Below are 15,000 nucleotides of genomic sequence, written 5' to 3'. Positions count from 1 at the left end.
CTCTCCACCTCTATCTCTGCCTCTCTCCATCTCTCTCTCTCTCTCCACCTCTCTCTCCACCTCGCTCTCTCCATCTCTCACTCTCTCGCTCTCTCTCTCTCTCTTTCTCCACCTCTCTCTCTCCACCTCTCTCTCTCTGTCTGTCTTCTCTCTCTCTCTCTCTGCCTCTCTCTCTCTTTCTCCAACTCTCTCTCTCTTTCTCCACCTCTCTCTCCACCTCGCTTTCTCTCTCTCCATCTCTCACTCTCTCTCTCTCTCTGTCTCGCTCTTTCTCTCTCTCTTTCTCCACCTCTCTCTCTCCACCTCTCTCTCTCCAACTTTCTCTGTCTCTCTCTGTCTGTCTCTCTCTGTCTCTCTCTCTCTTTCTCCAACTCTCTCTCTCTTTCTCCACCTCTCTCTCTCTTTCTTTCTACCTGTCTCTCCACTCTTCTCTCTACCTCTCTCTCCATCCCTCTCGCTCTCTCGCTCTCCACCTCTCTTTCTCTCTACCTGTCTCTGTCTCTCTCTCTCGCTCTCTCTCCACCACTCTTGCTCTCTCTGTCCACCACTCTCACTCTCTCTCTCTCCGCTTCTCTACCTCTCTCTCTCTACCTCTCTCTCTCACTCTCACTCTCTCTCTCTACTTGTCTCTCCACACTTCTCTCTACCTCTCTCTCCACCCCTCTCGCTCTCTCTCTGTCCATCCTTCTCTAGTTGAAAGCCAAGAGGAGTGACTGTAACTCTAAAGCAACCCATGCCAGGAATGACTACCTGTTAACCCTGGCAGCAGCTAACGCTCACCATGACCGCTACTACCATACAGACCTGCTGCACTGTATACAGGTACCACACACACACACACACACACACACACACACACACACACACACACACACACACACACACACACACACACACACACACACCACGACCGCTACTACCATACAGACCTGCTGCACTGTATACAGGTACCACACACACACACACACACACACACACACACACACACACACACACACACACACACACACACACACACACACACACACACAGAGTCAGTGTTTTCCTAGTGGAATGGTTTGGCGTTAGTGATTTTGTTGGCGAGGTAAATGACTGAATGACAGTGTTCCCTCTAGACTGTCAGATAAACACACACACAGAACGACACATGCGTCTGCATAAACACAGAGATTCAGACCCTTACATCAGTGTTGACACAGATCTTTTAGCATGCCTCACAGACACGCACCTCTCAGCCACTGCTCGGTGTGTCAGCTTAGCTCAGCTGTTCCCATGGTCATGAACTCATCATCCCATTAAAGGCAGTGACAGACAAACACACACACACGCACACACGCACGCACGCACACACACGCACAATAACTAATGTTGTGTAAGAAAGGGTTCACTTCTCTCTCCCCTCCTCCCCTTCCTTCTCTCTCTCCTCCTCCCCTTCCTTCTCTCTCTCTCCTCCTCCCCTTTCTCCTGTCTCCCCTTCTCCACTTCCTCCTCTCTCCTCCTCCGCTTCCTTCTCTCTCTCCTCCTCCGCTTCCTTCTCTCTCCCCTCCTCCCCTTCCTTGTCCCGTCCTACGCTTCCTTCTCTCTCCCCTCCTCCACTACCTTCTCTCTCTCCTTCCCAGGATACAGTATGTGACTGTGTTGAACCCCAGGGTACTGTATGTGACTGTATTGTACCCCAGGATACTGTATGTGACTGTATTGAACCCCAGGATACTGTACGTGACTGTATTGTACCCCAGGATACTGTATGTGACTGTATTGAACCCCAGGGTACTGTTCGTGACTGTATTGAACCCCAGGATACTGTATGTGACTGTATTGAACCCCAGGATACTGTATGTGACTGTATTGAACCCCAGGATACTGTATTGAACCCCAGGATACTGTACGTGACTGTATTGAACCCCAGGATACTGTATTTGACTGTATTGAACCCCAGGGTACTGTATTTCACTGTATTGAACCCCAGGATACTGTATGTGACTGTATTGAACCCCAAGATACTGTATGTGACTGTATTGAACATGTGACTGTATTGAACCCCAGGGTACTGTATGTGACTGTATTGAACCCCAGGGTACTGTATGTGACTGTATTGAACCCCAGGGTACTGTATGTGACTGTATTGAACCCCAGGGTAATGTATGTGACTGTATTGAACCCCAGGGTACTGTATGTGACTGTATTGAACCCCAGGGTACTGTATGTGACTGTATTGAACCCCAGGGTACTGTATGTGACTGTATTGAACCCCAGGGTACTGTATGTGACTGTATTGAACCCCAGGGTACTGTATGTGACTGTATTGAACCCCAGGGTACTGTATGTGACTGTATTGAACCCCAGGGTACTGTATGTGACTGTATTGAACCCCAGGATACTGTATGTGACTGTATTGAACCCCAGGGTACTGTATGTGACTGTATTGAACCCCAGGATACTGTATGTGACTGTATTGAACCCCAGGGTAATGTATGTGACTGTATTGAACCCCAGGGTAATGTATGTGACTGTATTGAAACCCAGGGTAATGTATGTGACTGTATTGAACCCCAGGGTACTGTATTGAACCCCAGGATACCGTATTTGACTGTATTGAACCCCAGGGTACTGTACGTGACTGTATTGAACCCCAGGATACTGTACGTGACTGTATTGAACCCCAGGATACTGTATGTGACTGTATTGAACCCCAGGGTACTGTATGTGACTGTATTGAACCCCAGGGTACTGTATTGAACCCCAGGATACCGTATTTGACTGTATTGAACCCCAGGGTACTGTACGTGACTGTATTGAACCCCAGGATACTGTATGTGACTGTATTGAACCCCAGGATACTGTATGTGACTGTATTGAACCCCAGGATACTGTATGTGACTGTATTGAACCCCAGGATACTGTACGTGACTGTATTGAACCCCAGGATACTGTACGTGACTGTATTGACCCCCAGGATACTGTATGTGACTGTATTGAACCCCAGGGTACTGTATGTGACTGTATTGAACCCCAGGGTACTGTATGTGACTGTATTGAACCCCAGGGTACTGTATGTGACTGTATTGAACCCCAGGGTACTGTATGTGACTGTATTGAACCCCAGGGTACTGTATGTGACTGTATTGAACCCCAGGGTACTGTATGTGACTGTATTGAACCCCAGGGTAATGTATGTGACTGTATTGAACCCCAGGGTAATGTATGTGACTGTATTGAACCCCAGGATACTGTATGTGACTGTATTGAACCCCAGGGTACTGTATGTGACTGTATTGAACCCCAGGGTACTGTATGTGACTGTATTGAACCCCAGGATACTGTATGTGACTGTATTGAACCCCAGGGTACTGTATGTGACTGTATTGAACCCCAGGGTACTGTATGTGACTGTATTGAACCCCAGGATACTGTATGTGACTGTATTGAACCCCAGGGTACTGTATGTGACTGTATTGAACCCCAGGGTACTGTATGTGACTGTAGTGAACCCCAGGATACTGTATGTGACTGTATTGAACCCCAGGATACTGTATGTGACTGTATTGAACCCCAGGGTACTGTATGTGACTGTATTGAACCCCAGGGTACTGTATGTGACTGTATTGAACCCCAGGGTACTGTATGTGACTGTATTGAACCCCAGGGTACTGTATGTGACTGTATTGAACCCCAGGGTACTGTATGTGACTGTATTGAACCCCAGGGTACTGTATGTGACTGTATTGAACCCCAGGGTACTGTATGTGACTGTATTGAACCCCAGGATACTGTATGTGACTGTATTGAACCCCAGGGTACTGTATGTGACTGTATTGAACCCCAGGATACTGTATGTGACTGTATTGAACCCCAGGGTAATGTATGTGACTGTATTGAACCCCAGGGTAATGTATGTGACTGTATTGAACCCTAGGGTAATGTATGTGACTGTATTGAACCCCAGGGTACTGTATTGAACCCCAGGATACCGTATTTGACTGTATTGAACCCCAGGGTACTGTACGTGACTGTATTGAACCCCAGGATACTGTACGTGACTGTATTGAACCCCAGGATACTGTATGTGACTGTATTGAACCCCAGGGTACTGTATGTGACTGTATTGAACCCCAGGGTACTGTATGTGACTGTATTGAACCCCAGGGTACTGTACGTGACTGTATTGAACCCCAGGATACTGTACGTGACTGTATTGACCCCCAGGATACTGTATGTGACTGTATTGAACCCCAGGATACTGTATGTGACTGTATTGAACCCCAGGGTACTGTACGTGACTGTATTGAACCCCAGGATACTGTACGTGACTGTATTGACCCCCAGGATACTGTATGTGACTGTATTGAACCCCAGGGTACTGTATGTGACTGTATTGAACCCCAGGGTACTGTACGTGACTGTATTGAACCCCAGGGTACTGTACGTGACTGTATTGAACCCCAGGATACTGTATGTGACTGTATTGAACCCCAGGGTACTGTATGTGACTGTATTGAACCCCAGGGTACTGTATGTGACTGTATTGAACCCCAGGGTACTGTATGTGACTGTATTGAACCCCAGGGTACTGTATGTGACTGTATTGAACCCCAGGGTACTGTATGTGACTGTATTGAACCCCAGGGTACTGTATGTGACTGTATTGAACCCCAGGGTACTGTATGTGACTGTATTGAACCCCAGGGTACTGTATGTGACTGTATTGAACCCCAGGGTACTGTATGTGACTGTATTGAACCCCAGGGTACTGTATGTGACTGTATTGAACCCCAGGGTACTGTATGTGACTGTATTGAACCCCAGGATACTGTATGTGACTGTATTGAACCCCAGGGTACTGTATGTGACTGTATTGAACCCCAGGGTACTGTATGTGACTGTATTGAACCCCAGGATACTGTATGTGACTGTATTGAACCCCAGGGTACTGTATGTGACTGTATTGAACCCCAGGATACTGTATGTGACTGTATTGAACCCCAGGGTAATGTATGTGACTGTATTGAACCCCAGGGTACAGTATGTGACTGTATTGAACCCCAGGATACTGTATGTGACTGTATTGAACCCCAGGATACTGTATGTGACTGTATTGAACCCCAGGATACTGTATGTGACTGTATTGAACCCCAGGGTACTGTATGTGACTGTATTGAACCCCAGGGTAATGTATGTGACTGTATTGAACCCCAGGGTAATGTATGTGACTGTATTGAACCCTAGGGTAATGTATGTGACTGTATTGAACCCCATGACACTGTATGTGACTGTATTGAACCCCAGGGTACTGTATGTGACTGTATTGAACCCCAGGGTACTGTATGTGACTGTATTGAACCCCAGGATACTGTATGTAACTGTATTGATCCCCAGGGTACTGTATGTGACTGTATTGAACCCCAGGGTACTGTATGTGACTGTATTGAACCCCAGGATACTTTATGTGACTGTATTGAACCCCAGGGTAATGTATGTGACTGTATTGAACCCCAGGATACTGTATGTGACTGTATTGAACCCCAGGGTAATGTATGTGACTGTATTGAACCCCAGGATACTGTATGTGACTGTATTGAACCCCAGGGTACTTTACGTGACTGTATTGAACCCCAGGATACTGTATGTGACTGTATTGAACCCCAGGGTAATGTACGTGACTGTATTGAACCCAAGGTACTGTATGTGACTGTATTGAACCCCAGGGTACTGTACGTGACTGTATTGAACCCCAGGATACTGTATGTGACTGTATTGAACCCCAGGATACTGTATGTGACTGTATTGAACCCCAGGGTACTGTATGTGACTGTATTGAACCCCAGGATACTGTATGTGACTGTATTGAACCCCAGGGTACTGTACGTGACTGTATTGAACCCCAGGATACTGTACGTGACTGTATTGAACCCCAGGATACTGTATGTGACTGTATTGAAACCCAGGATACTGTATGTGACTGTATTGAACCCCAGGGTACTGTATGTGACTGTATTGAACCCCAGGATACTGTATGTGACTGTATTGAACCCCAGGGTACTGTATGTGACTGTATTGAACCCCAGGGTACTGTATGTGACTGTAGTGAACCCCAGGATACTGTATGTAACTGTATTGATCCCCAGGGTACTGTATGTGACTGTATTGAACCCCAGGGTACTGTATGTGACTGTATTGAACCCCAGGATACTGTATGTGACTGTATTGAACCCCAGGGTAATGTATGTGACTGTATTGAACCCCAGGATACTGTATGTGACTGTATTGAACCCCAGGGTAATGTATGTGACTGTATTGAACCCCAGGATACTGTATGTGACTGTATTGAACCCCAGGGTACTTTACGTGACTGTATTGAACCCCAGGATACTGTATGTGACTGTATTGAACCCCAGGGTAATGTACGTGACTGTATTGAACCCCAGGGTACTGTATGTGACTGTATTGAACCCCAGGGTACTGTACGTGACTGTATTGAACCCCAGGATACTGTATGTGACTGTATTGAACCCCAGGATACTGTATGTGACTGTATTGAACCCCAGGGTACTGTATGTGACTGTATTGAACCCCAGGATACTGTATGTGACTGTATTGAACCCCAGGGTACTGTACGTGACTGTATTGAACCCCAGGATACTGTACGTGACTGTATTGAACCCCAGGATACTGTATGTGACTGTATTGAAACCCAGGATACTGTATGTGACTGTATTGAACCCCAGGGTACTGTATGTGACTGTATTGAACCCCAGGATACTGTATGTGACTGTATTGAACCCCAGGGTACTGTATGTTACTGTATTGAACCCCAGGGTACTGTATGTGACTGTATTGAACCCCAGGGTACTGTATGTGACTGTAGTGAACCCCAGGATACTGTATGTGACTGTATTGAACCCCAGGATACTGTATGTGACTGTATTGAACCCCAGGGTACTGTATGTGACTGTATTGAAGCCCAGGGTACTGTATGTGACTGTATTGAACCCCAGGGTACTGTATGTGACTGTATTGAACCCCAGGATACTGTATGTGACTGTATTGAACCCCAGGATACTGTATTGAACCCCAGGATACTGTATTGAACCCCAGGGTACTGTATGTGACAGCTGAGACTCTCTAGTGAATAATAGATAGATGGACATGGTGACAAGGGAACAGGGCTTCAGGCTAGACACACACACACACACACACACACACACACACACACACACACACACACACACACACACACACCACAGAGGGACAGCACTTCAGGGCATCACCTAATCAACAACACTGACAAGCTGCTCCTATCACTCCTCCTTTCCCTGTACTAGAGAAATGCATCCTTCCTTACTTCCTTCCTTCCTTCCTCCTGTGAGGTAAGTCCATGTCTGACCAGCTAGGATTGTTGAAGCCAGATAGTGGTAACTATGACGTCTAGATCGCTGATTACCTCAACCAAGGAAGGAGTTGGAACAGGGCCCCCTCACTCACTCACACTTTCAAACACACACACACTTTCAAACACACACACACACACACACACACACACACACACACACACACACACACACACACACACACACACACACACACACACACACACACACACACACACAGGGATGTTAGAGAGGAGTATACTGTTCAGTAGGAGCTCAACACCTCCCCCTGATGTTGAAAATGGGTAGTGAGGGTTCTATAGAGGCTGCCTCTGACAGATGTGGCTGCTTACAGTACATACATACATACATACATACACACACACACACACACACACACATACATACATACATACATACATACATACATACATACATACATACATACATACATACATACATACATACAGTTGAAGTCATTACAACTCGGTTTTTCAACCACTCCACAAATTTGTTGTTAACAAACTATAGTTTGGGCAAGTCGGTTAGGACATCTACTTTGTGCATGACACAAGTCATTTTTCCAACAATTGTTTACAGACATATTATTTCACTTATAATTCACTGTATCACAATTCCAGTGGCTCAGAAGTTTACATACACTAAGTTGACTGTGCCTTTAAACAGCTTGGAAAATTCCAGAAAATGATGTCATGGCTTTAGAAGCTTCTGATAGGCTAATTGACATCATTTGAGTCAATTGGAGATGTACCTGTGGATGTATTTCAAGGCCTACCTTCAAACTCGGTGCCTCTTTGCTTGACATCATGGGAAAATCGAAAGAAATCAACCAAGACCTCAGGATAAAAAATGGTAGACCTCCACAAGTCTGGTTCATCCTTGGGAGCAATTTCCAAACGCCTGAAGGTACCAAGTTCATCTGTACAAACAATAGTACGCAAGTATAAACACCATGGGACCACACAGCCGTCATACCGCTCAGGAAGGAGACACGTTCTGTCTCTTAGAGATGAACGTACTTTGGTGCGAAAAGTGCAAATCAATCCCAGAACAACAGCAAAGGACCTTGTAAAGATGCTGGAGGAAACAGGTACAAAAGTATCTATATCCACAGTAAAACAAGTTATCGACATAACCTGAAAGGCCGCTCAGCAAAGAAGAAGCCATTGCTCCAAAACCGCCATAAAAAAGCCAGACTACGGTTTGCAACTGCACATGGGGACAAAAATCATACTTTTTGGAGAAATGTCCTCTGGTCTGATGAAACAAAAATAGGCCTGTTCGGCCATAATGACAATCGATATGTTTGGAGGAAAAAGGGGGAGGCTTGCAAGCCGAAGAACACCATCCTAACCGTGAAGCACGGGGGTGGCAGCATCATGTTGTGGGGTTGCTTTGCTGCAGGAGGGACTGGTGCACTTCACAAAATAGATGGAATCATGAGGTAGGAAAATTTTGTGGATATATTGAAGCAACATATCAAGACATCAGTCAGGAAGTTAAAGCTTGGTCGCAAATGGGTCTTCCAAATGGACAATGACCCCAAGCATACTTCCGAAGTTGTGGCAAAATGGCTTAAGGACAACAAAGTCAAGGTATTGGGAGTGGCCATCACAAAGCCCTGACCTCAGTCCTATAGAACATTTGTGGGCAGAACTGAAAAAGCGTGTGCGAGCAAGGAGGCCTACAAACCTGACTCAGTTACACCAGCTCTGTCAAGAGGAATGGGCCAAAATTCACCCATCTTATTGTGGGACGGTGGAATGCTACCCGAAACGTTTGACCCAAGTTAAACAATTTAAAGTCAATGCTACCAAATACTAATTGAGTGTATGTAAACTTCTGACCCACTGGGAATGTGATGAAAGAAATAAAAGCTGAAATAAATAATTCTCTACTATTATGACATTTCACATTCTTAAAATAAAGTGGTGATCCTAACTGACCTAAGACAGGGAATTTTTACTAGGATTAAATGTCAGGAATTGTGAAAAACTGAGTTTAAATGTATTTGGCTAAGGTGTATGTAAACTTCCGATTTCAACTGTGCATGCATACATACATACATACCGTGGGGAGAACAAGTATTTGATACACTGCCGATTTTGCAGGTTTTCCTACTTACAAAGCATGTAGAGGTCTGTCATTTTTATCATAGGTACACTTCAACTGTGAGACAAAAATCCAGAAAATCACATTGTATGATTTTTAAGTAATTAATTAGCATTTTATTGCATGACATAAGTATTTGATACATCAGAAAAGCAGAACTTAATATTTGGTACAGAAACCTTTGTTTGCAATTACAGAGATCATACGTTTCCTGTAGTTCTTGACCAGGTTTGCACACACTGCAGCAGGGATTTTGGCCCACTCCTCCATACAGACCTTCTCCAGATCCTTCAGGTTTCGGGGCTGTCGCTGGGCAATACAGACTTTCAGCTCCCTTCAAAGATTTTCTATTGGGTTCAGGTCTGGAGACTGGCTAGGCCACTCCAGGACCTTGAGATGCTTCTTACGGAGCCACTCCTTAGTTGCCCTGGCTGTGTGTTTCGGGTTGTTGTCATGCTGGAAGACCCAGCCACGACCCATCTTCAATGCTCTTACTGAGGGAAGGAGGTTATTGGCCAAGATCTCGCGATACATGGCCCCATCCATCCTCCCCTCAATACGGTGCAGTCGTCCTGTCCCCTTTGCAGAAAAGCATCCCCAAAGAATGATGTTTCCACCTCCATGCTTCACGGTTGGGATGGTGTTCTTGGGGTTGTACTCATCCTTCTTCTTCCTCCAAACACGGCGAGTGGAGTTTAGACCAAAAAAACTATATTTTTGTCTCATCAGACCTTCTCCCATTCCTCCTCTGGATCATCCAGATGGTCATTGGCAAACTTCAGACGGGCCTGGACATGCGCTGGCTTGAGCAGGGGGACCTTGCGTGCGCTGCAGGATTTTAATCCATGACGGTGTAGTGTGTTACTAATGGTTTTCTTTGAGACTGTGGTCCCAGCTCTCTCCAGGTCCTGCCGTGTAGTTCTGGGCTGATCCCTCACCTTCCTCGTGATCATTGATGCCCCACGAGGTGAGATCTTGCATGGAGCCCCAGACCGAGGGTGATTGACCGTCATCTTGAACTTCTTCCATTTTCTAATAATTGCGCCAACAGTTGTTGCCTTCTCACCAAGCTGCTTGCCTATTGTCCTGTAGCCCATCCCAGCCTTGTGCAGGTCTACAATTTTATCCCTGATGTCCTTACACAGCTTTCTGGTCTTGGCCATTGTGGAGAGGTTGGAGTCTGTTTGATTGAGTGTGTGGACAGGTGTCTTCTATACAGGTAACGAGTTCAAACAGGTGCAGTTAATACAGGTAATGAGTGGAGAACAGGAGGGCTTCTTAAAGAAAAACTAACAGGTCTGTGAGAGCCGGAATTCTTACTGGTTGGTAGGTTATCAAATACTTATGTCATGCAATAAAATGCAAATTAATTACTTAAAAATCATACAATGTGATTTTCTGGATTTTCTGGACCTCTACATGCTTTGTAAGTAGGAAAACCTGCAAAATCGGCAGTGTATCAAATACTTGTTCTCCCCACTGTACATACATACCTACCTACCTACCTACCTACCTACCTACCTACCTACCTACCTACCTACCTACCTACATACATACATACAGTGAGGGAAAAAAGTATTTGATCCCCCAAACGTATAAAATCAGCAGGGGATCAAATACTTGTTCTCCCCACTGTACATACATACCTACCTACCTACCTACCTACCTACCTACCTACCTACCTACCTACCTACCTACCTACATACATACATACATACATACAGTGAGGGAAAAAAGTATTTGATCCCCTGCTGATTTTATACGTTTGGGGGATCAAATACTTTTTTCCCTCACTGTACATACATACATTCACACACACACACACACACACACACACACACACACACACACACACACACACACACACACACACACACACACACACACACACACACACACACACACGGAGAGATGTGATGTATGTATTTTTCTGGCCCTTGAATCATTCTGTTGTTCACACTACCCTACATGGATAGGTAGAGAGAGAGAGGGAGGAGAGGAAGGGGGATGAGTGAAAGGGTAGGGTGGGGGTAGTATTGGGACTAGCCTTCACCCTCAATGACGGAATTTCCCTAGATTTGTCATCATACCATTGTTTCAGCTGTGTCCGTGTGCTTGTGTGTGTGTGTGTATGTGCATGTGTGTGTGTATGTGCGTGTGAGTGAGTGTGTGTTGGGACATTGAGTTGCCATTGTCATCATTGTACGATGGAATGTGTGATAGGCTGACATTTAAGGCAAAGGGTTGGAGAGAGGAGGGTGTGTGTGTGTGTGTTTTGGATAGGGCTATGGTGCTGTCACAGCTGCTGCTGGGAAAGGTGAAGGGGGTTCAGATTCCTACACAACAAGAGAACACACAGACTCCAGTCACACACCATGAGCCAACGAACCTACAGTACCACACACACATTTATACATACTCTGCACCGTTAAACCACAGGTCTCCCCTGCCCTCCTTCCTTTCAAAATACTACTTTTTCCCTTCACTCTATCCTTCTGCCTCCCCCACCCTTTCCCTGCTCATACTACAGTCTCTATCCAGTCTATTAGCTCTTAATGATTCATTTATGTCTCTCTCTCTCTCTCTCTCTCTCTATGATTCAATAATATTTCATTTGATTTAATTCAATGGGCTTTATTGGCACGGGAAACATATGTTTACATTGCCCAAGCAAGTGAAATAGTTAATAAACAAAAGTGAAATAAACTATTAAAAAAGAACAGTTAACATTACACAAAAGTTCAGAAGGAATAGAGACATTTCAAATGTCATATTATGTCTATATACAATGTTATAATGATGTGCAAATAGTTAAAGTACAAAAGGGAAAATAAATAAATATAAATATGGGTTGTATTTACAATGGTGTTTGTTCTTCACTGGTTGCCTGTTTCTTGTGGCAACAGGTCACACATATTGCTGCTGTGATGGCACACTGCGGTATTTCACCTAATAGATATGGGATTTGTTTTCAAATTCTTTGTGGGTCTGTGTATTCTGAGGGAAATATGTGTCTCTAATATGGTCATACATTTGGCAGGAGGTTAGGAAGTGCAGCTCAGTTTCCAACTCATTTTGTGGGCAGTGTGCACATAGCCTGTCTTCTCATAAGAGCCAGGTCTGCCTACGGCAGCCTCTCAATGGCAAGGCCATGCTCACTGAGTCTGTACATAGTCAAAGCTTTCCTTAAATGTGGGTCAGTCACAGTGGTCAGGTATTCTGCCACTGTAAACTCTCTGTCTAGGGCCAAATAGCATTCTAGTTTGCTCAGTTTTTTTGTTAATTCTTTCCAATGTGTCAAGTAATTCTCTTTTTGTTTTCTCATGATTTGGTTATGTCTAATTGTGTTGCTGTCCTGGGGCTCTGTTCACAAACACAAACACACCCCACAGAGCCCCAGGACCAGCTTGCTTAGGGGACTCTTCTCCAGGTTCATCTTTTTGTAGGTGATTGCTGTGTTATGGAAGATTTTGGAATCACTTCCTTTTAGGTGGTTGTAGAAGTTAACGTTTTTTTTCTTCTGGATTTTGTTAATTAGCGGGTATCGGCCTAATTCTGCTATGCATACATTATTTGGTGTTTTACGTTGAACACTGAGGGTATTTTTGCATAATTCTGCATGCAGTCTCAATTTGGTGATTGTCCCATTTTGTGAATTGTGGGTTGGTGTGCGGACCCCATAAAGGACAATTTTTATTAATTTATTTTTTATTTAACTAGGCAAGTCAATTAAGAACAAAATCTTATTTACAATGACGGCCTACCCCGGCCAAACCCGGATGACGCTGGGCCAATTGTTACGCCGCCCTATGGCAATGGGTTCTATCACTGATTCAAGTATTTTTAGCCAGATCCTAATTGGTATGTTGAATTTTGTGTTCCTTTTGATGGCATAGAATGCCCTTCTTGCCTTGTCTCTCAGATCGTTCACAGCTTTGTGGAAGTTACCTGTGGCGCTGATGTTTAGGCCGAGGTAGGTATAGTTTTTTGTGTGCTCTAGGGCAACGGTGTCTAGATTGTATTTGTGGTCCTGGCAACTGGACCTTTTTTGAAACACCATTATTTTTGTCTTACTGAGATTTACTGTCAGGGCCCAGGTCTGACAGAATCTGTGTAGAAGATCTAGATGCTGCTGTAGGCCCTCCTTGGTTGGTGACAGAAGCACCAGATCATCAGCAAACAGTAGACATTTGACTTCAGCTTCTAGTAGGGTGATGTCAGGTGCTGCAGACAGTTCTAGTGCCTCTAGCCAATTAGTTGATATATACAGTACCAGTCAAAAGTTTGGACAAGGAGAGTGAAGGAGTGCTGCATCAGATGACCTGGCCTCCACAATCACCTGACCTCAACTCAATTGAGATGAGTTGGAACGCAGAGTGATGGAGAGTGTGGAAATAAATGTTAGTTTTTTTTGTGCCAATTTTAACCGCACCCTCAACGTTTGTTTACATGGATTGTAAAATGTAGTATGTTTTTCCTCCACCACCACTTTCCATCAATTTGTATATCAGACCCTCATGACAAAATGAGTCAAAAGCTTTTTTGAAATCAAGAAAGCATGTGTCACGTCCTGGCCAGTATAAGGGTTAATTGTCATTATAGTTTGGTCAGGACGTGGCAGAGGGTATTTGTTTTATGTGGTTCAGGGTGGTGTGTTAGTTAGGAGGGCGTTTGATTTATTATTTCCGGGTTTTGAGTTATGGTCTATGTTGATATATTTCTATGTGTAGTCTGGTTGATCTGTTTCTATGTTGAGTTAATTGGGGTGGACTTCCAATTGAAGGCAGCTGTGTGGTGTTGCCTTTGATTGGAAGTCCTATATTAGTTGGGTGTGTTTGTCTGTGTATTTGTGGGAGATTGTTTCGTGTTTAGCGTGTGTAAGCCTAACAGGACTGTCTGTAAATCGTATGTTCGTTTTTTGAGTTTATTAAATGTTAAAAAATGAACTATCACAACCCTGCTGCATTTTGGTCATTTTTTCCGACGATGATTTCGCTATATCGTCCTCCGACGAAGAAATCCCTGACAGCATGAGAAGACTTTGTTTTTGTTTGTCAGTTAGGGTGTGCAGGGTCAATAAGTTGTATGCTAATTTGTTAAAGCCAATTTGACATTTGCTCAGTACGAGTCTGCTGTTAATGATAATGCAGAGGTTTTCCCCAAGGTTGCTGTTGACACGTATCCCACGGTAGTTGTTGAGGTCAAATTTGTCTCCACTTTTGTGGATTGGGGTGATCAGTCCTTGGTTCCAAATATTGTGGGAGATGCCAGAGCTGAGGATGATGTTAAAGAGTTTAAATATAGCCAATTGGAGTTTGTTGTCTGTATATTTGATAATTGAATTGAGGATACCATCAACACCAGAGGCCTTTTTGGGTTGGAAGGTTTGTAATTTTCTCCTGTAGTTCATTCAAGGTCATCTGATAATCCAGAGGGTTCTGGTAGTCTTTAAGAGCTGATTCGTATTTGATCATGTATGGTGCAAAAGTATTCATCCCCC

General features: G+C 44.5%; 1 protein-coding gene across 2 annotated transcripts in view; it reads left to right on the top strand.

Annotated features, from left to right (window-relative positions):
* Positions 1 to 15,000, top strand: part of fchsd2 (FCH and double SH3 domains 2) — a 142,659-nt gene that overhangs the window by 85,333 nt on the left and 42,326 nt on the right. For both annotated transcript variants that reach the window (XM_045724809.2, XM_045724810.2), the window contains exon 8: positions 694 to 822. In XM_045724809.2, the coding sequence (XP_045580765.1) occupies positions 694 to 822 (129 nt within the window). The remainder of the gene's footprint in view (positions 1 to 693; positions 823 to 15,000) is intronic.

This window comes from Salmo salar, chromosome 09, assembly GCF_965601325.2.
Source record: "Salmo salar chromosome 09, fSalSal1, whole genome shotgun sequence".
Classification (NCBI taxonomy): domain Eukaryota; kingdom Metazoa; phylum Chordata; class Actinopteri; order Salmoniformes; family Salmonidae; genus Salmo; species Salmo salar.
This window is presented reverse-complemented; position numbering and strand designations above follow the sequence as displayed.